The 22,500-nt window shown below is 39.5% G+C and overlaps 1 protein-coding gene across 1 annotated transcript in view; it reads left to right on the forward strand.

Moving 5' to 3' along the window:
• Positions 1-21,660, forward strand: part of LOC140940633 (uncharacterized) — a 36,584-nt gene extending 14,924 nt beyond the window's left edge. Inside the window, exons 15-34 of the mRNA XM_073389623.1 lie at positions 1-85; positions 1,139-1,266; positions 2,852-2,925; positions 4,683-4,776; positions 6,597-6,666; positions 7,711-7,805; positions 8,829-8,886; positions 9,282-9,484; positions 10,359-10,446; positions 10,580-10,699; positions 12,204-12,391; positions 13,637-13,673; positions 14,408-14,616; positions 15,414-15,502; positions 15,897-16,010; positions 17,355-17,433; positions 18,241-18,348; positions 18,851-18,923; positions 20,219-20,297; positions 20,797-21,660. The exon at positions 1-85 is cut by the window's left edge and continues 41 nt beyond it. Of these exons, the coding sequence (XP_073245724.1) occupies positions 1-85; positions 1,139-1,266; positions 2,852-2,925; positions 4,683-4,776; positions 6,597-6,666; positions 7,711-7,805; positions 8,829-8,886; positions 9,282-9,484; positions 10,359-10,446; positions 10,580-10,699; positions 12,204-12,391; positions 13,637-13,673; positions 14,408-14,616; positions 15,414-15,502; positions 15,897-16,010; positions 17,355-17,433; positions 18,241-18,348; positions 18,851-18,923; positions 20,219-20,297; positions 20,797-20,948 (2,143 nt within the window). The 3' untranslated portion in view covers positions 20,949-21,660. The remainder of the gene's footprint in view (positions 86-1,138; positions 1,267-2,851; positions 2,926-4,682; positions 4,777-6,596; positions 6,667-7,710; positions 7,806-8,828; positions 8,887-9,281; positions 9,485-10,358; positions 10,447-10,579; positions 10,700-12,203; positions 12,392-13,636; positions 13,674-14,407; positions 14,617-15,413; positions 15,503-15,896; positions 16,011-17,354; positions 17,434-18,240; positions 18,349-18,850; positions 18,924-20,218; positions 20,298-20,796) is intronic.
• The last annotated feature ends 840 nt before the right edge of the window (positions 21,661-22,500 follow it).

Consider the following 22,500-nt stretch of genomic DNA (forward strand, 5'->3'; position numbering starts at 1 on the left):
ACACAATCATCTGGCCCGCGTTTATGATATAGATAAGGCCATGCTGCTTCAAACTTTGAATCTTCAAGCTAATAATTTGCAAGAGGTAAGTTCAAGTTGATATTGTTGTTCATTGATTTTGGTATGGATGACCTTGTAATCACCATTGTCATAGCTGTCATCTTCATCATGAATTTGGATGCCCTTGATGAGGCTGGTTCTCGCCCGCCGCAAATCTACCTGCGTTATAGCTGCCCGTTTCTCGGGAGTTTAACAACGAAATTTTATACCACCTTGTGAACTTGAATATGGTCCCTTGAAATTCAAATTCAGGAGGGAAGACTGAAATACTGAAAGAACGCAAATTCACTTCTTAAGGGACGTTCTCGTTGTTGTCGCATCGTTGGATCTTAAAGTCCCCAATAGGGAGCTTAAACAACTACAAAGGCGAGGGTTAACGGGAACGTCAAAAGAGCAGCTGTAAGTTTGATAAATATAACAACAATAACTCTAAACATACATCACGCTTTTCGGTACATTTCTTTGTCGTCAGTGCACGACCATGACCTCACGCGAAATATTCTAATGCGATGTTTCGTGGAGGGCGTAACACACCACGGCAATTTTTTTCTTTCTTTTTCTAAAATTTGTCGCGGATCGTAAGGGTGCTGCTCGGGGACAATTTACCCTCATTTGGTGAATTAGGAAGTTGGAATAATCGCAAAATATGAAAGAACAGAAATACCCTTTTAAAGCGGCGTTTTCGCTGCCGTCGCTGTTGTGGTTGCTTAACATATCACAAGTACTGTGATTTGATCATCACTTTTAACATCGCTCTGATATTAATTCATGGTGATCATCAGTGTCGTTTTAATATTATCGTCATCGTTAACTTTGTCTTTTCCTCTTTATCACTATCGGCACCACTGATATATGTTATGGTTTAATTTTATACTTCGTCTTGGCTTTGAATTTGTTTCCCTTTGTTTTGGGGTATGGTAATGTAAGATAATGGGTTTAAAACAAAGAGAAATAAAATTTAAACCAAGGATAAAATTGAACCACAACGGATATACCTTGAAAAGTTCAACGCATGGGGGCTCGAGTTAGATTTGTTATCCTTTTGTTGCCAAAACGTTTTCGATCTCGTCTCTTACAGCCTCCTCAACTAACAAACTGTGTCTTGTTGAGGGAACTCAAACTCGATGATAACAGCATTTCTTCCCTGGATTCCTTGTCAAGTGCTTGGCTTCCGTTACTTCGTTGTCTTAGGGTCAGTCAAAACAGGTGTGTCTGCTTATATCCGTATTCCTGGACATTTTCTCCTTTACATTTACCGTAAATCCTAAGCCCCAGGGGGCTTATTTTTTTCAAACACATTTGAGGCGGGGTGGGGGGGGGTGCTTAACTGAGAAGAAGCACTTATGTGAAGTGGGGGGGGGGGGGGGGGTGGGCACTTGTTTAATTTAGCAAAAACGATGGTACCAGTTCAATACAAAGTGGAGATGCGCAAGTACAAGAAGTTGGAGGTCATGCAACCAATGATCAAAAACAAATCCGAACTTTCAGCTGGCAAATAAACCGTCCTGGATCAGTCCACACCAAATTTTACAGTCGTGATTGATTAATACAGTCTATCATGACTATCATTGATTAGTAAATACTGTAATGATAAGGATGAAGGGGCGGGGAGGGGGCTTATAGAGATGGGGGGGGGGGGCTTATGAGACTGTTCACAGTTCTCTATTTTTCCGTAAGATCGTCGAGATCGAGCGCTTTGCGTTACTTGCTGCCATCTTCAATGAGTGTCAAAACTACTTAGGGGGCGGAGGGCGGTTTGGGAAGAAGCGAGAAAAATTGTTCCCCCCCCCCCTCCCACTAGAGCTATGATGCCCGACGCCGGCCCCCTCGGTACATGTGAAAATCAAGATGGCCGTCATTGACGGTAAGACGCGCTATATTTAAACGATCACACGAAAAAATAGGGGAGTGCGAACAGTCTAGGGGCTTATAAACTTTCTTCCACTGAAAAGGGAGGACTTTCTTGAGAGATAAGGCTTATTTGAGAGGGGGGATTAATAGAGGATTTACGGTACTTGATGTTGTTGTGGTTCTCCTGAGTACTCAGAAGTGTTGATTTTATTCTTATTCTTTACGTACATACATTATTGTTTACTCAATTATTTCTGGTATTTAATTTGTAACTCTGAGTATTGTATAAGTATATTGATGATTGTTGCTTTTAATATTTAACTATAATTGCTACGATATCTGTAGAGATTTTACCGATGAAATAAATGTAGATCGTGTAGATGCTCTACGAGCGAGCCTGTCCTGAAAATCAACCTATTCTCACCAAAACACTGTCTATATATCTTTCATCTACCATGTGTTGTGTTCATGTCTAATTAAGTTTATTACCACTAGCTCGCTGTTATTAGGTCCTAGGTTCAACAGTTACCTTGTCAAATTTGACAACATCCTCACCTGGGTAGAAAGCGTCATAAGAAGCGCATGTATTTAACAAATGTACAATGTTCAAAACTCAACTGAAACCGTGCGCCGCGTGGGGGTTGTCTAAGTCCAACATTTTTGGTTTATAAGAGTGTAGGCAATGCAAAATTGATGTCTTTGCGCCTTTTCTTTTTTTACAGTAGCACTGAAATTTAGCTAGGAAAACAAATTAGGCAATCATTACGTCATTTCCATGTTCTCTTCTCTGGTAGACTAAAGTTTTCAACCAATGAGGATGAGAAATCACTCAGTTATATTGAAAATACATATGGGCGGCAATGGGCCGGACCTTTGAGTGTCTGTTTAAATCTGTAGTGTCGCAGTTAACCGCTAAATGTATTGTGGTTTTTGCATGCAGTATTTCCCAGTTATCTCCTCTTGGTAACTTGATCATGTTGGATTCTTTGGATATCAGCAATAATCTCATTTCAGGTATGAAACTGGCATGCATTGAAGCAAGACAGTAGATCGTTTTCATTTGACGTCATGGCGACCATATTGGTGTACAAAACGATGAAATGGTAGCCATGAGGGTGTGTTTTTGATAAACCCCTTCCTCTCAATCTCCTACCACTTTCGACGCCTGCTACGCAGGCTAACCAATAAAATGCTGTGATGATTGAACTCTTTTCCCATGTAAAATATTCTTTTGTTACGAGAAATTTGCATAGCCATTGATCACCTGACAACAAATAACAACAACTTAAAGTTAATCGGTAACCCTTCCACTCTCAAAGATTGTATTGGAATCACGTGACAGACTTGTACCTTTTGTGCCTGTGAACAAAATCCCATGTGGTTTCACTTTTTGTTGCTGTATGGAATGTTTCTTTTTGATGTTGTTGTTGTCTTGAGGCCATTACTTGTAAAAGCGCTAAAAATAATCAATAGTGCTTCGCACGTTAAAAAAGGTATTAAATGAAAAAAAAATTGAAAGAAGAACGAGGTATTACTTTACAAAAAAGTTCCGTGGAAAGCATGTAGTAAAAATGATCACCAAACTCTCTAGGGGTCGTGCTTAAGTCCTGTTGCTCTAGGCTATCTTTGGTGTAATTTTTAAGCGCGTTTTTTTGGGTGAGTAGGGAGCGGAGAAAGGCGTGCCCTAGAATTGTGAAATTCTCACAGTCACCTGCCAAGGGGTAAGGGTGGAGCGTGGGAGACCCCACCCCCAAGTGGACCTTTTTCCTTCTGCTCACCCTCTTGATCGTACTTTTTGCTTACATCGACCTTCCTCTCCTTTCAAAATCCAAGATGTTCACGGCAGAAACTGTGTGACAAGTTGTAAGAACCATTCCCAAAGTGTAACAGGGTATTAGGTGTTATATTAGAGAGCTTGAGCAGGAACGTTTTTGAGCGAGGCACATCAACCGGAAGTGAGCTTTTTTTCTCTTCAATATATGCCTTGACGCCACCAATTTTGTATGGCTAAGTGTCTTTACTCTTTTAGAGACTATTTGCCCAAAAACCGGCTCAAGTGTGCAAAAAACAAACATTATGATGGGAAGATGGAATCATAATGTCGTTTTATTTCGAGGCATTTCCCGTTTCTTATCAGCAGTGTGCAGGCGGTGGTTCCCTGGCCAATCAGGAGATCGAACGTGTTTAGTGCTGTATAAAAGACTTGTTATGTGTTTCGCGCGGCCCTTCCAACCATTACCATCAGCCTGTACTAGTGACATCCCTTTGACGCTTAGTTGAAAATTTTTCCCACCACCTCCCCAGTCTCCGACCTGCCACCGTCTACATCTTCTTATAGTTTTATCGTCTTTAGTTTGTCGTAAGTATTTGCTAATTTGTGGCGGATTTTTGTCCCCACCTTTCCTTAAGAGATGTTAATTAGTTAGTTTTATCATTGGTTTCAATTAAAAACTTCACGCTTGTGGCCATTTATCCCAAACAGTTGAGATTCTTTCTCGGGTCATCTCTTCAGCAAACCAGTGCGCCACCATGCGGAGCTCTCGATCGTTTTCGTAAATTCGGTTTGGGAAGACTCGCAATAAAAGTCCAGTTCCGATTGACGTGCTTTGCTTAAAAACGTCGCTGCTTAAACTCCCTATTTGATTGTTATCAACGTAGAAATTAAAGGAAGCAAAGCCTCATGTGGGGCTTGATTATATTTCCTTTGCTGCGTATTTTTTGGTTCTGTTTTGTTTTTAGAAAATCTTAAGTGACGTTATATATGTTTTCAGACACAGATAGCCTTATTCCGGGACTTCAAGGTTGTAACAGGTTGAAAACATTAAAGATCGAAGGAAACCCCGTACATGAAGATCCAGATTGCAGGTAACAGTAGCGAGAATACTATTTGAAAAACTTTGTTTCGTAATTTTTGTTGAAGGGGCTATAATGTAAGGCCTAAATGTTATAAACGACCCTAAATGTAATAACATTTTGTCCTAATTGTGATAAAGTCCTGACTGTAATAACGTTAGGCCTTAAATGTAATAAACTCTCAAATAACTGCCACCCGCGAACACGCGTCGCACTCTAGGTGTACAATAAAAAATATTAATAATATTAATATTTAGTAGTATAATCGCTTACTTGCTATTAAATCGAATTTAATTTTAGCCTGTATTCTGTCCTCTTTGTGCGATAAACGCTACATTACATAAAAGTTCATAAAAAGCTCCTTACTTCAACCTTGCCATGTTTTATTCATGAATTTTTGTACCGTTTTTTAATATCCTTCGGAATTAAGTGCATTCAACAGTGTGTTGATGACATCACGTTTATTTTGGCATATGACTTATGTCTTCCATTAGTCACAAGGTTGTTGTAATCAGTTGGTCATGATGTTGACGATGAAGTTGTTTAAAATGATTTATCAAAGCTGTAACATTAAGACCCATCTCAAAACTTGGTGAAACATAAAAGGGATCGCTAAAAACATTATAAGGAGGTATTAATTTCATAGCAAACACAAACGTAGGCATGGATGGACAAGCTTGAAGAAGATTAAGACGGATTGAAATTGTGGGTTTTTGAAAATTTGTTAGCCTAAGAGTATTTCATACTTTATTTTCTTTGTTTGTAATGTTTGATTTGATACAATATTGGTAAGTACATTTCAAATGGAGAAGATACTGTAATTCTGTCGTTTACGAGTGATTTATTTGTTAATAAAAGATCCACAATGTATAAGAAAACGCGCCGTATTTACTCGGATAAGCGCCGCGGCGCTTATTTGAGGGCAGCGTTTATTTTCAAGAAAGTTGGACGCGACAAAGAATTGTATAAACTATGGTATTATTACTTTCCATATTAAACTAACAGAATTAACGTCTTTTTATTTGATTTTATTATTCGTTCAAAATATTTCTCCATTTCTGATTGGCTAAAATAACACGCATATTCCTGGTAACCAGCTACTGTTGCCCAAATTTGGAAGAATTTTGCAATATTGAACCGATGACGTCAAAAGTGCAGCAAAGTTGCAGATTATTGAAACTTTAACCGAGAAGACCTGGGGACGAGGTTGAGTAATTTCGGTAGTGAGAGCAAAAAAGGCGGAACGTTTCAGTCGTTTCCGAGGCAGAAGTAGGCGAACTTTTGGCTAAAAACATAGCAAGAACAGCGAGAAGACAACTCAAACGACGACATCTGCTATTTGGAGAATATTTGTGGAGTTGAACAACCCTCTATCTCTCGATTAACGTGCGCTATCGAAGACGAACGGTCGGTGGTGGTAAGCCTGTCTTAGCTTGTTTTTAAAGGCGAATCTGAAGAAGGTATAAAGGATTGTAGACACACTGAATTCTGCAAAGCTGATCGTACTACGTGAAAATTAACTTTGCAAGGCATCAACACGACATAGAAAGAACCAAAAAAAAAAGCGTGGTCTCAGCCGTAGAAGGCTGTTTCGCCCTTTTGGGAGCTCTTCAGTACGGCGCAACGAACAGAGATGCTCTGCTGTAAACTTCCGCACACTCTGTTTTATTCTGTTTTAAAGCCCAAACATTGAAGGATTATACTCAGATTTTCCCTTAAAACTAGCGGCCCCACGTTTTTCAAGTTTGCCTCCTCGTAAGTAATGAAAGTAAGTCAAATCGTTAAAGATACCATTACCTACGTCATTTTATTCTTTTGAAAACGTGTTTCAGGGCATTGGTATTGGAACAATTGTCATGTCTTAGATGGCTGGATGGCGAGAATCTCTCCGGAAAAGGACAGGTATGATTACTGTAGAGATCATATTACAGTTTAGCCTGCGTGGCAGACGCAAAAAGGAAGTGGGGGGGGGGGGGGGGGAGGGGGGGAGAAAAGCGCGAAAGCGGGAAAAAGGAAAGTGAGTCCCGTTCTCTCTCTCCCCAATTCCCCTCCCTTTTCCCCTCCTCCCTATCCCTTACCCCTTTCGACGCCTGCTACTCAGGCTAATTAGAGTTTACCACAATTTAGTTTGTGCCGCGTGTGCGAAAATTTTGAAGGCTGGAAACTTCTTCTCCTCTATTTTCTGTGAACGGTTTTTCTTGTTGTTTGCCTCACGATGGTTACGTTTAACCGATGGCGACCTTTTGACCTTTTGGTTTTTTCAGTAAGCCATAAAATGTGAAGAAACCTAACCTATTACTTAAGTTTTTTTGAGACTCAATACTCCAAAAGATACTTTCTTGGAAAGCCTTTTATTGTTTCCTCCTTGTGTTGTACAAAAAATAGTAACGTGGAATTACTACGTGTTAAGAAACAAAAAACTCGTAATTCTTTTCTTTTTTTGTTCAAACGTATAAGTACACATTTCCTGTTTTTCCCGAGCAATGCCGTGTAGTAAACATTCTTTTTACTTGACAAGTGTGAACTAAATCAAAAGGCTTTCATTTTATTGAGTTAGAATGATGTCTTTCCTGAAAATGAGATGATGAAAATTCCATCATACCGGCCATGTACAAAGCAATAACACAGAAATGAGTGAAAGAGTTTGATACTTATACAGTCTAAACCGGCAAAAGTATAGTCAGTATAGTTGTGTCTATACTATTCTAGTTCTTTACATTTCTACAATATATACATTATGCTATATTTCATGTTCTTTGAGTTATTGCTTGTTTCACTCGTCACGTGGTCAAGTGTTCACTGTGCCGACCGCCTTGTCCGAAGAAAAGTTCTTATTCACCAGTCACCAGTGGTTCTTTTTGAAAGGGATATAATCCGCAAATTGCTTAACGCGATCTCTATCAGTTACAAACTGTATGATAAACGCTGTTTTCATATTTACCCCAGATTCTGGAAACAATTCAATGTAGCTTTGTTGGATTGTGTCTGAATCAATTCCAGTCACAGGAAGACTTAGAATCAAGGCATAAAAAGGAAACTAGGTAGGTTAAAATATCAGGTGCCTGTGTTCTTCATTGCGCAAGTTACTTACCGTGAGTAACGTTGTAGTCTTGTCTGGATCCTACCCTAAATTTTCGTCTTCCAAACACCCTAACTTTCAGAGCGAGAGTAAGTGCAGAACCTTTGTTGTGAAAATGGATGTTCCTTATTTGCATGAGAATTACAGATAACTTTCATATCAGAGGCTTCGCACTTAACCTCGTTTTAAAGCAGAGGCTTGGGGTAACTGGAAAATATATACACTACATTAAAATCAGGCAGTTCCGCAGGGTTCTACCTTATCTATTATTTTGTAGTTTGAATTAAGTTTTATCTATCCCGGCTTTAAACTGTTGGGAAGTTCACATGTAGGGGCGTTTTCCATTTGTTAGAAATGGCTGGCCAGACAAGTGCAGTCGTAAGGAGTATTTCACTAGTAACCAGAACTATATAGCCAGATCAGTTTATTCTTAAATAGTCTGCACGGCAGTGACGGGGTTTTAGTTAAAATGTCGAGAAAATACAATTTTTGATTTTTAAAATGACCGGTCTGGCCGGCCATTTCTGACGTATGCAAGCGCCCTAAGGTACCGCGATGGCGACGGGGTCGAAAACCCCACCTAGCGAATTCACTCTTTGCGACTTCATGGTTATGATTCCATCTCAAATGCTAAATGTAGGCGAATTCTCAAGGACGGTATCCTCATCCCGACTAACTGGTAGCCAGGAACGGGCTTTCTGTCTTTTATGATCATCCATCGTCTGAACATTTTTTTTTGGGGGGGGGGGGGAGGGGGGAGGATGTGAACGATCCAGACAATCCTGACAAACTCGCGCAGAAACGCTTGCTATGCAGGGTAATTCGGCCAGTTTTATATAATCTATCTATTTCTTATTTACGTTGTCGCTGCCGTCACCGTCGTGATCTCTCAAGGTCTGTTACTTATTTGAATGATGTAACCTCCTGATTTTGTCATTTTTTTTTGTATCGTTATTGAGTTACTCACGTGTGATTCTCATTGCAGCTTCGAGGACAATCATGCTACTGATCCGCTCTTGGTTTCAAAGCGACTTGCTTTGAAGGTACGAGATCTTGTTTAGTCACCTTATCGATACATTTCATTTTACTCATTTATGAGTCAAGGTTAATGAGTGTTTCAAAATCTAATAAAAAAAGCTGGGTTTACCACCAGTTGTCTCGGAAAGTATAAGAAAACAAAACCCAGTGATTATGGGAAGGATAAACAGATACGGTAAACTGCCGTAAATGCAAAAGTTCTGTTTATTTCGAATCGGTACCAACATAGGATTTCGTACACAGTTGCAAAAGGTACAATGACAAATCAGGTGATAGCTCATTGGTGGCGATTTTTGTGGGAGATTGGTTGTATTCGCTATTCATCTCCACCCCCAATCAGCTGTGGTGAGTGATAACGTTATGAATCAGTTTATTAATGAGTTCTTGTCTCTTACAATAGCGTCAACATAACAGAGAAAGACTTGAATTGGCTGTACGTCATCTGCTGGAACATGAAAACTTTAACCCGGATCACTTTCCGCCATTAGTTAAAGAAAAAATCCTAGAAAGAGAAGAGAGCAAGGAAGTCACCCAGAATAGGGAAGCACCTAAAGTCATGGACAAAGAAGATAAAGCAGGAGATAAGCTCAGTGGAGATCCTCAGTAAGTAAAAAAGTCAGGCTTATTCAACCTCGAAGCCCGAATATCCACATATAAGTTCTCCAAACTGGTTTCTGTACATTTCTAAAAAGAAAGTAAAGAGAATTTTAGTGGTAGAAGATAAATGCATTTTTTCTCAAGTGATTATTTGGTCAATTCTTACAACCTATTCTCTTGATTAGGTATTGATATTGTTGGGAGAAATTTGATGTTTGTCACTCTTGAGACCCTAAGGATTAAAGGGGCTACGTCACGAGGATATTGCTGTTTTATGTCATTTTTCTGTGTATCAATTACTTTGTGCCTTTGTCCATTCACAAAATGCTTCTGTAGCTGTAGCGTTATCAAGAATATATCAAACAATTTTCATCATCAAGTTTCAATCCATATCCATCCTTGCCATCCGTAGCAAAAGGTAACATGAAACAATTTCCATGCCTAAATATAGTCTTACACAGCAAAACTGGACCATTTATTTGGAGTTCAGAGGATGCAAAGACACTTTTAAGCGTTTTAAAGAGACAGCGAATAGTGTGACATGGCGGCGGCCGCTTTAAGAGGCACTCTCACCGAAACGTTTTTCAAAAGTTTCTTAAATTTTGAGCAAGTGCTTTTCGTTTACACAAACGGCCCATGCAATACCTTCAGGTATATTTCAATTTAATTCTTGGAAGGAATAAATGGTATGGATGATTGTGCGGATGCCTAATTGGCGATCCTCAAGTCACCCTCCCCCCACCCCTGAATTCCCAACTGCAATGTTTGATGACCACTGGCTACTTTGATACCTAAACTTGTGATGTACCCATGCCACAAGGCGCCACTCGTCTCAGAACCTCTGTAATAATAAAATTTATACCACATGTCACGATTACAGGAAACGGCGAAATGTTGCTGCAACAAAGATTCAAGCCTTGTGGAGAGGATGGTATATCAGACACTTAATTGATGTCAATACAACCAAGGTGGGCAAAAAAATAAAAGTGACAATCTAAACCAGACCGAATAAAATGCTTTAGTATGAACTCATTTAAGTGACAGAGATATCGGATATGTGTAAGTCCACCATTTAAATACCGCGTATATTATCTGTTTTAGTGGCTTGCAGCTGTGAGTATCCAGTCAGCATGGCGTGGCCACTTAGTTCGTTCGCAGTTAAAAAGGGAAGCAAAAGAATCTTGGGATCCAAAGAGAAACTCAGCTGCTACAGTCATTCAGGTAAAGTTTAAATGTGTTTGTATCGCATCCCGAGAAGAAAGACGGTCACCCTGCGACGGAGCAGAATCTCCTTTTGTCTTCTTCTTGATCGAGGAAGAGAAAAAGAGGCTCTGTTTGAATCGCATCAAGCCTTTGAAATCGCCGTAGCCCACAATGAGGAACAAAAGTGTTGAGACACTTCTTTAAACTGGTCCCTTTTTGAACAGTGAACAAACCTATCTCCTCCCCTTGTGTACCCCACTGCCTCCCCCGCAAAACCAGTGTTGTGTTTTAGACCCTCAAGTCTTTCTTTTGCTACAAACAACATTTATTAAGGGGTGGGGGATTGACGGCCTCTAAATAGAGTGAAATAATGAACGAAATTGTTGATAAAAGCATCCATTTTAGACAAGTGTGTCAACTACTTTTGTCCCTGATTTCAGCTTCTGAACAGTTCAATCTTGTTTCTTTTCGTCAAACTGGTTTTTCGGGTTCGACCATTTGTTAATTGATAAAACGTTGCACATCTAATATTTGCTTAACCGAAGGGATTAGGACCAATAGCGTGCTCAACCGTGACAAAGATCTTACTCGAATCATGTAGGGACTTGCTCAAGAAAGCGAAAGAAAGGCTTCGCTGGAGGGGTGAAAGACGATGTGCCCAAGATTTTCCCCTCGAATTTTATGTAATCCTTTTCACCGACCCATAAGGTCCTTGACTAACCTCGGGAAAAACTGCGTGGATGTCCGCTTTTGAAGTGATAAGTGAGTATTGGACAAATCCGTGTAGACGTTATAGGAAACGTTTGTGACAGATATCGAGATAACTACCTTGGGATTCTCAATCCCACGATAAAACAACCAATCCGAATGTACTACCCCACGAGAAAGCAGCTCACGGGGGTCGTTTGTCCCATCCCCATCCCTCCTCGAGAGCTAACTTGCAACCTAGAAATTTTCTCCTGCAGTACACGCGCACAAACCATAAGAAAAAGAAAGTGAGTCTAGCATCGTGGTGTACGGGCAACAGAAAGCAGGGAACGAGGCAAGGTGGGAGGAATAGGCTCATGCCACCGGACTTTGTCACTAAGTGAGCTGCAGGAATAAGCTAAGGGGCCATTAAGCAGGAGCCCATAAACCGGAGGGGACAACTTACATGTATTCGTGTCACGGCGTTTTAGATCGACGTCGTTAGATAGTTAGCAAAAGTTACAGACCGGAAAATGGTTTTGGCTCTCTGATGATAATTCTTTTTTTTTCTTTGTAAATTAGGATGTGCACACATACGGAAGGTTTCTATCTCCGGATTATGGGTTCCAGCTGGCACAAGGTTTTAGCCCAACGATTCCTGGGTTTCTTTGCTTCGTTTACTTATTGTTACTTTGCTTACCAAAACTGCAAAGGCAAGAAACTGTGAAATTAAATTTAATTAAGATTTGGCACACAATCAGATACCTGGGAGTAACTCCGCACGTGGGTAGATTGCAGCGAACGGCTACTGAAAGTATTCTTCTTTCTCCAAAAGGCACATTTTCGTGGTCGGCGCGTTCGTCGGCGTTTGGCCGAAGCCTTGAAAGCGGCTCAATTCTATGATGGTGAAGAGGAGGAGGACTTTGATTATGATGAAGAAGTGGATTTAACAGCTTTTGAGTTTGACGAAACAGTGTTAGAACAAGGCTGGACACCAAGCGAAACTCCACAGTTACCTTCAAGGCAAGTTTCATTATTCTATGCCAAAACAATATTTAAAAGCAACAAAAAACAGGCGATCATCGTCCAATGTCTCAGTAAAATTATTTATCTGACAAAATCCCACCTGAGTTGAACATTGTGACGATCAAATACCAAAGATTATTATTTTGTAGCTGAAGATTGAAAGTATGTCCTACTGGAATGGTGACCTGGTCCGAAATATGTTGTAGCAAAAAATAAACCTTATTTGATAGCCTAATGTGTTGTCAGAATGTTAATAATTATATTCGCACTTGCAAATTTAAGGCACAACAGGTGTTTTTATCAATTCAGCCCTAATCTTGACCGTCCTGGTTTTCTCAAGCCTTAGTAATAATGGAAACGGAGCGTTTATTTTCTCGTCGGCTCATAAAAACAGTTTACTAACACTCAGAAAATCAGTTTCCTGAAAATTCGAGAGTTATTTACACCTGCCTGTTTGTATTTCACAACTCAAGCGTGCAGTTTTGCGGCCCTGCGAAAGTGTACCCGTAGCACTAGACAGGAGCGTGTCTTATTCATTACGCCCATCAGAAACGAGTGTTGAATATTGTTTAGTTTAGTTTAGTTCATTGAAATACGCCACAGGAATCGACACGGTGACCGGGGATGAAACAGGACTTGCCTCCCAATTGACAGCAACCCTTTCATTATCCACCCAGACTATTAAAGGTTGTCCACACCACCGAGGTCTACATCCCCTACACATACGAACAGCAGTAACTAGGGAGCTTAAGGAACAGCGTTTTAGAGCGACGCACGTCAGCCGGAATAGTTCTCCCTTTTTATATGCCTTGACTCTAACAAATTTGTACTGCAAAGTTCCTTTTTCTCTTAAAAATACGATTTACCCGAGAGTTTGAACCAAACCACTGCCCAATGATGCAGAAAGTCCACTTCCGGTTAACGTCCGTCGCTCAAAAACGCTACTGCTTAAGCTCCCTAGTGTGGGTTCTCTTACGTCCCACAAGAATCACAACAGTGAAAGAGCTGCGAGACGTAGCCTACGGTTTTTCGTGCTTATCCGAGAAGACTAAAATGTCTAACATTTTGTATATGCGAATACAAAGGCAGCACATTCTCTTCAGTTATTTAAGACCCTGAGTGTTGGTCTGGCATGGGTTTGATCCCTCGACCTCCCGCTCGGCAGACCAGCGCCTATCCAATTGAGCTGTTGGCAGTTACAGTATCTTGTTTGACAATGTTGGTTTTATTATTTTCCTGTAGGGGGCCAGCACTGAGGATGCCAACGCAGTCGTCAAAGGTTCGTCACTGCTTTATTCGCGTCTTGTTTTTCGTCATCACGTACTTTTAGTAAACCATAACTTGTAAACTACAAGTGTAAAAGTGTTCTTATATTGACCCCCGGAGTGAGCAACTCCGTTGTATTTTACGATGACTTTAGTGCGAATCTTACATGAGTTCCACAAACTTGTGAGCAGAGTTACAGGCCGAAAAATGGTGGTCTTGATGAAGTATTACGCAGTTTAAGCAACCACAATGGTTGAAACTTTCCAGATTGACGAATTATAGAGGACGTAAACACTCGACGACAAGTTCAAGTTCAAGTTCAAGTTCATTTATTCACACTTATTCAATTACAATACAACAATAAGGAAAAAAATGAAGAAGTAAAAAACAGAGCTAACTATACATTGAATTAAACATAAAAAGAGAAGAGTGTGTAGCAGCCAAAGGAGCCAAGCTTTCGAGTTGGCTACTACCACAGAGCAGTTACAAGTGGGTGGAGGTTATACGGTACACGCGTTTAACTCTCCACCCGCCATCTTGCGCCGATCACGTACGGAGATATGAAATCCTTTTTTCGTCAATTTTTCGTTCTATTTTTAACTTTGATGTGCTTCCTAACAATTTACCACTAGGTAAACTCGCCCTCATTTGACCAATCATTTGACCGTATATATGATACTAATGGACTTAAGCCTCTGTATTTGGTAGTTACAAGGTTTATGATTAACTTCTTCACTCTTATCCCAGCAGATCCCCACAACGCGTTTCCATGAAGATATGCTAAATAAGACCGCAGAGCCAAAGCCACGTCATGCATGGCGCTCAGCGGATTCACCCATTACAGATGTCAATCAAATTGACGTTGCTAGGACAATTACAGACCATGATCAAATGTCAGAAACGTCTGGTGCGCAGAGCCATCTGTCACATCGCGCAGAAGAACTGAGTAGTGAATGGTAAGCGAGATGGTCAGGGCTCAATATCCCTTGTGGTAATTAAGGCAGTTAGGGTCACAGGAAAGTGGTGCTCATTAGCTTTCATTTGAATGGAAAAAGGATTTCATCCGCAGACTCGAAAGTTGGAACCACCTTGTACAACGTAACAAACAGTAGCACAGGAATGTACATCTCAGTAGCTTTCATTTGAATGGTCACACTTACAAATTTCATCAAGACTCGAAAGTTAGAATCTCCTTGCCGTTTACACTTTGCTGCACATCACTGGTGAAATCCTTGTTTACACCAGCTCTAGTTACGACCACCTTTCTAAACCCCGTTTAAACTGTGACTTAAACTTTGTAATGATAGCTCTCTTAAGCAACCGTTCCTGTGAACGACCGCGAGCACTTTTGGGATTAACCAACTGGACTTTTCCTTTGTTTTTAAGCTCTCGTAAGCGACCACTCAGAGTCTTATTCGTATAAATCGACACTTTCATGAAACTGCACGTTGCGCTAATGGTTCGTTGATAAAGATCTTGAGGTTATTTTGGTCTAAAAATTGGACGTAAAGTTTAGCCGTTTCTATATCAGATATAAGGACACTCATTAAACATTAATTATTTTTTGTTTTTTTCTTATGAATTATCAATAATAAGTTTCTTAAGCTCTCGTAAGCGACCACCCTCTATTGTTGTACCATTCGGTGGTTTACGTGGGTTCCTACTGGTAAGCGTCCAGCTCTAGTTGCGACCACTTTTTCGAATTTCCGAGGGGGTTGCTTGCGAGACCTTTGACCGTAGCTATTCCTTCTAGGGGATTTCAAAGTTCTGGAACAGCTGAACTGATGTTAAAAAGGGCCAAAAAGATGAAATACAATCCCGCGAGAAAAAAGAAACTACTTGGTGAGTTGATCAAGGTGTGTCACATTTAACAAAAACATTTTTTGGTTGTTCAGTTTTGGTTTTGGTCATAAAGAATAAATACTATTCCGAAAACACGATTAAACTAAATGGGTTTAGTAGAAAACGCCAGCAGCCTTTTTGCAGGTATTACATTCTTGCATTTTTTTTAAAGTCCATTTTGGTCCCTTCTGATTTGAAACATCGACTAAACGGCTCTTGCTGCACTTCAAGTATTTGCTTTAGCCGGTGCAAAGAAATTACAAGTAATTTTAGCATTCCTCCTCAGTCAAAATTATAAATGTATCATGCATTGTGTATAGTAGATTTAAAACTTGTCTTGGTTAATCCTTGCCGTTTAACAACTTTACTCAATTTTTCCTTCTTTTGCCGAAAGATCCCAACAAGCGACTTGCGTTGTTCAAGAAACTGGACGAGACTAATAAATTACGTGACGTTAAACCTCCGCCCGCAAGAAGACAACCTCCACACAGAATCGATTACTTCGCAGGTGAGTTGTTAAAATGATGCCAATGCACATGATCAATATTTTCATTAGAATAAGGTTTTGAATGTTACAATAATTGTATTGTGCAGCTACTGGGTAATGCCCTATGGAACAAAAACTCGTTCTTTCACATCGTTTACATCAAGGCTGTTTGAAATATTTTTAAAGAGCTACCCCAACCACACAAATAAATGTGGTCACAATTTATGTGAGGTTATGCACATGAAAACGTTGTGTCAGATTAATTGCCATAGACGCGCCAGTTTTTGTTGCAAATAAAAATCGTCAACTGTCAATGTTCGTTCATGTGCACGACTCGTCAAGACTTGTCAAAGTTTTTACATAGTCAGACTTGAACAGTTCTTTCCAAACTCTCTCATCTCACGACTAGTCTCCCTCAACATGATGTTCTGCATATCCTCGCTGATCAGAGTCAATTCTTTTATTATTCATTCAAAATAACTCTCCGTTTCTGATTGGCTCGATTTCCCCGGCTAATTTTTCTTAACCAGCGAGCGTTAACCAAATTTGGATGGCGTTTGCGATATTCAGTAACGTGACGTCTGAAGTACGGGCTTTGCCAAAAAAGGGACGGTAACCGAGAAGCACTGGGGATGAGGGTGCGTTCGCTCAGTCGTTTTGGTAAGCTAGAGAAAAAAGCGGGAAATTTCACACGTTTTTCAAAGAAAAAGTAAGCGGACTTCTGCCTTAAGACATGCATTACAAAAACTCAACGGATGGAAACTGATGTGTAAAGAATATCTGCTAGCGTTAAACATCTCTTTATATCCTGAATTTGCCGAAAAACAGGCAAATTAAGGCGGGAACTTGGCATTGATCTAGGTTAGTTTTTTTTTTAAGTTACTAATCATTTTGAATAAATACTAAAATTTTGAGGGTTGACATAGTGTCACAGCCAGATGTGTTTCATGTGTTCTTGCCGTCTCCTATTTACCTCTTGTCATCGCCAAACTGTCTGTAAGATTTTAAGACAAGTTGCTCGACATACTGAGTGTTTGTTGTTGTTGTTGTTGTTGTTTGTGTTGTGTGCTTGTCTCACCATAAGGTCATTAGGAAGCTTAAGCAAAGGCGTTTTTGAGCGACGCACGTCAAACGGAAGTGAGGTCTCTTTGATTTTAAAGCGCCTTGAGGCTACCAAATTTGTATTTCTAAGTGTCTTCACTATTAAAGAGACGATTTGTCAAAACAATTGGGCAAAATCACCGTCCAAAAATGAAAAAAAGACCACCTCCGGTTGACGTGTGTCGCTCAAAAACGTCTTTGCTTAAGCTCACTATTATTGCTTCAATTATATTAAACCTGTTTTAAATTTCGTTCTTGTCACAGCTCGCCAAGCCATGGCAAATCACCTGACGTCTACCTCACCCGCTTCTGAACAACAAAACCGAGAACAGATGACGTACAGGTAACAGCAGCGCGTTGATTTCGCAAGGGATCTTAAGTAAAGTCGTTTTTGAGCAGTGGTTTTGCTCACATTTTCGTGCAAATTGTCTTGATAAGAGTAAAGCTACTTAGTAGTACAAATTTGGAAGTGTCGTGGCATATTAAAAGGGAAAAAGCTTCATTTCTGTCAACGTACGTCGCTCATAAACGTCTTTGCTTGAACTCCCCTATAGAGCGTTTTCGCTGAGGTGGCCAGTATCTATGCAAATATATTGGAACAGAAGAAAGCGTCAACATAAGAGAAGAGTTCAACTCCCAAAGGATTGGTTTGGAACACCAACATGGCCGCCGTTTTATTGTTTTGGCAGCCGTGACGTCATGTAAAAACGCTTTTTAGACCTTTTTCAAAATACCATAATACTCATTGATTTTCCTCCAAAAGTTTGCAAAAGCATTGTTTTCGATTTATCTTTGGACGATTGCCCTATAGGGTATTGCAAGCACGAGTAGGAGTGTTTCGTCTAATATCCAAACAACGAGTGAGATGACAAAACAAGGTGCAGGTCTAATAAACTCGCCAGTCGTATTTTATCAAATATAAGAACCGCTTTGGCTCTTTTATTAAACTTTTCTCATGTACTTCCTTTTAGAACTTGAAAGCAGTTGAATTAGGGACTTCGTCCTGTAACTGCCTCCCCCCCGGCATAAAGTCCCCCCCCCCCCCTCTCCACTTTGTGCGTGGCAGCTGTATTATGATATTTCTGGTGGTGATCTAATGAATGCATTCAGAATATTTTTATTGAATGTTTTGCTTTTGTTATTTCCTTAGCTGGGTTTACAGACAAGCTGTTGTTCATGAAGATGAGGAAAAGAACATCATGGCCGACCAAAAAGAGTTTGCACCAGATAAGAAAACCAAACAAGCCTCTCCCCAAAAGTAAGTGGTAATGAAGATCATAAAGAATCTACACAGTTTCATCCCTAAGCTAGATCCCGCCGTTCTTTCACGCGCGCTGGGCAAGTCCTTCTTAAATTTTGGAAACGGTTTAGTGACGACATGAGTTCTCATTTGAGCGAGCGAAAAAAAAAAAAGTTTTTTTCTCATTAGCATTTCCTCTATCAAGCTGTAAAATCTGAGTATCGAAAGATCAAGTTTAAAGGAGCTATCTTCGAATTCTCTTTCTGTTTTTGTTTGTTTGTTTTTTCTCAAATCGTGCAAAGAATTAAAAATTTGTCATATATCGCCTTTTATCCACCCAGTAGTTATGTGATGAAAGTCTCAAAGTCAACCATTTCATAGATTCGACCCTGCTTTTAATCCGCATCTCTATTATTGGTTAACTCTCCAATGAGCCAAGACGTAAAGTACGAAAACGTGAGAACGCTAGTAGACAATGCTACATCCAGTGTTGATTCGTTTTATCATATTTCTTTTTCAGAACCAATCGCTCCCCGGTCAATCTTCCTCACCTGGACCCTGTGGTGCTGTCTGGACGTACCCTCCCCCTCATAGTGAGTGTAAATCAGTTATTCTCCAGTGTCACAGTGTACGCTCAAAAATGTACGATTACGATTCTTTCACGTCCATAAATGGCGATGGTGACATTTATTCTTTCTTTGCACAATTTTTTTATTGGCACATCAATTATAAAGCAATCCATCCTCTGTACATGTTCCTTCTATATTCCTCAATTTTGTAACTCCTGTAACAACTGTCCACTCTTATAACACAAGGAAATCGACTAAGCTCAATTTTTACCGTCCAAAATTTAGGACTAACATGGATAAATTCAGTTTAAAGTGCTCTGCCTCAGTTTTTTGGGAAACTGTCTCCTTGATGCTAAAACAACTTGAAGGCCCAAACAATTTAAGAAACTTTACAAAGCAACCCCTTTAATCTCTTGTCAATCAAATTAGATCTGTTCTTTTAAGTACTTAAATGTTAATTACTTATAAATGCTTGAGTCCTTACGTTGTCTGTTTGTCTGCTTGCTGCTTGGTTGTTTTTTGCTGTCTTGTTTGTCCCCTTTTCACTTACCGTTAGTTCCTTATTTAATTATTTTCAATTTTTTTATTTTTATTTATTAATATTTATTTATTCTCCATAAAGTTTAAGATACATAGTCCATAGGTTAATATATCTCTAGTAAATTTAGATCTATAAAATAATATTATGCTAGTCTTAGATTCCATGTTGATTAAACTCAGTGTGTGGTGGTGGCCAACTCGAAAGCAGTCGCTACACACCCAAGATAGTACAGTAAACACCTGCATGTAAGAAGATGTTCTTAATATGTTCTTAACTTTGTTCCAGAAATACAATGATGTTAGTAGAGGCTTAGTTAGCATATTTTATTATAAATAAATAAGCAAGTAAATAAACAAAAATCCTAAAGACACCCAGGCAACTGTTATAGTTTTTTAATACTGTCTAGCAGCAACCATGCATGTAGTTACATTGCCTTCTTATTCCGACACCCTCTCCCTTATTAGATAAGAACATGCTTTATTTATCAGACTGAACTGGTTCTTATATATATCGTAATTTTGGGCCAAATTTCAGCCTGATTTTCTTAATCCATTTGTTCTTATATGCGGGTGTTTACTGTATTATCCCTGTTTTATCTATTTGATTTATTAGTGAAGAGATTCTGTTATTTTTTTAATTTACATCAGTGAACTGAATTGGAACTAAGTAGTGTGAAATAAAATGAACATGAACATGAACATGAACTTAATATCTGTGTTATTTCTGATTTCAGGGCGTAAATAGTTTTTTATTTTTTATTTTTTATTTTTTTTTTCAGTCTAGTCCCTTATTTTCCCAGCCCGTCGAGCAGGCATCGTCGGAAGAACCTTCCCCGAGACGAAAGTCGTTATCTTCAGGTAGTTAAGCCGTCATGCTCACTTTCATTCTTTAGAGAAACTTTGGGCAAATGTGTCAGATTGTGGTTGCGATTTCGTCAGCCTCTGAGTAACTTACTCGAGCAAATTGAGCTTTGACTAAAACATTTCACCAGTAGATATTGTCACGATAACATTGTCAATTAAATTTGAAATTGAACTGATTGGTGTGGCGCTTGTGTTAGGGAGAGTGATGGAGAAAGGGGAGTTAACTTCAAGTTCAGGGTGCCATTTACACCCCCACCCGTTTATTTCTAACCCCCTCCTTTTGCGCTATTCCGCCCCTTACCTCCTATTTGCCCAACAATGGTCCCCCAAACCCCTCCACCCTCCAAATGTCATGGACTGATGTCTCGTCAATGGCCCAACAATCTGTGTAAGTGGAAGCGAATGCAAAATTTGTTTTTACCAGAGCATATTTTTCCGTAGTTCTTTTGCGTATTTCGTGAAGCCCGTGTTGTTCGCTCTCTTCGTTTCTTAGAGGGTCACGTGCGTTTTCCCGCCATCAAAACTCATTCCGTGCACAACCTCCTAGCCAGGTCTACAGCAGCTAGCGGAGATCAGCCAATCAGGACGGAGAAGAGCAACAGTGCTGGCGCAAGAATTAACAGGGACTCCAGGACCAAAAGATGACAAGGAAACGGAATCCAAGAACAAGCGATCACAGAAGTTAACAGGGAGCCCAGGGAAAAACATGTTTGGAGTTCAGAGGGAACTTACAGAACAAGACGCGATAGGAAATCAAGAGATGGCAGGAGATAACGGGAACTTAAAATGCTAACTTTTTCAAAAATGATTTGTCGCTGGCGCTTGTAGGGTGCAAACCAATTACTTCTCTGAATGGTGAAATACTATATATGTATGCTATGGGTACGCGAAACACCATTCATGTGTGCCATAATTACACCTCCACGCGGGCAGACAGACGCTCACGCGGTTCACCAGTAAAAACACCCTTGAAAACAAGCAGATTCCCTTTTGGGTTCACGAAAATTTGGTGCTTTAATGCTTTTATCGGCTGGAGATGGTTAAAAGGTGTAATAACTGAGTGTTGGTGAGAAATTTTATTTATTAGATACACTTTGCGCGATACTGCGTTGTGTTGCAGAACTAAATCTTAACACCAACGTTCCAATAAAAGGCTCAGTTTAACTTTAATATAACGACATATGTTCTAGCAGAGTCCCTTTTGTTATCCAAAAGTATAAACATCACTACGTTTTCTAAAACATCGTACAAAAATACTTAAGATTTTGTTCTCTAAGCTTAAGGTTTTTTTTATTAATCATTCATCTATTTCATTCCCATGGTTCGTACAATCTTAAAAAAGGTCTTGAATTTTATAGTCATCTTGACAAGTCCTTAAGTTCGGTAAAGGCCCTTGAAAAGTACTTGATTTCTTTATTAGATCTTGAAAAGTCCTTTAATTTCTCTACTTTCTTATTTCTGTTTGTTAATTTCAAATGTTGTTTCTGTACTTCAGATACTACTACAAGTCAAAGCCAGTGACTGTTGTCGTTTTGCAAAGTGTTGTTACGGAACGTAGTATTACATTGATCAAACATGGCTGAGAAAGGAAAAATCACAAATGACTCGCTGAGTGTTTTAGCCAGTAAGGTGAACAAAAGGGGGTCAAAGAAAGCCGAGTTACTGAAGAAATCTTAGACTTGAACACTGTAATTTGTCCTTGAAAAAGTCCTTAAAAAGTCCTTGAATTTTGTTTGTCTGAAATTGTACGAAGCATGATTCCGATTTTTTGTTGATTTCTTAATACCTTACTGACCCTATGACTAAAATAACACAAACAAATAAAATACTCAAAATATTTTGGCTCTTCTTCTACCATACCTTGGAACTTAGTGGAATTTTTCTTCCACACTAAATGGAAAGGAAATCCAAATCTTTTTTGAGGTTTCCATTAATTTTTAGATCAGAATGCTTATAAAAAACTATAGGAGTTTCAGTAAGCCTGATCACCCGTGAAGTACAAAGTGATGAAACAGAAACGAGTGAAAAAATCATTTTAAACGATTGATAAAAATATTTGTGCAGACCAACCTGACAGATGTCAGTATGGTTTTCAATACACTGTCCTAGTTCTTTAGATGTCTATAACTCTCTCCTCCGCAGAGGCTCCCACTGGGTATCCCTATAAAATTAGCAATAATCCAAAAAATAGAAAGTA

The sequence above is a fragment of the Porites lutea genome, chromosome 6 (genome assembly GCF_958299795.1).
Source record: "Porites lutea chromosome 6, jaPorLute2.1, whole genome shotgun sequence".
Taxonomy (NCBI): Eukaryota; Metazoa; Cnidaria; class Anthozoa; order Scleractinia; family Poritidae; genus Porites; species Porites lutea.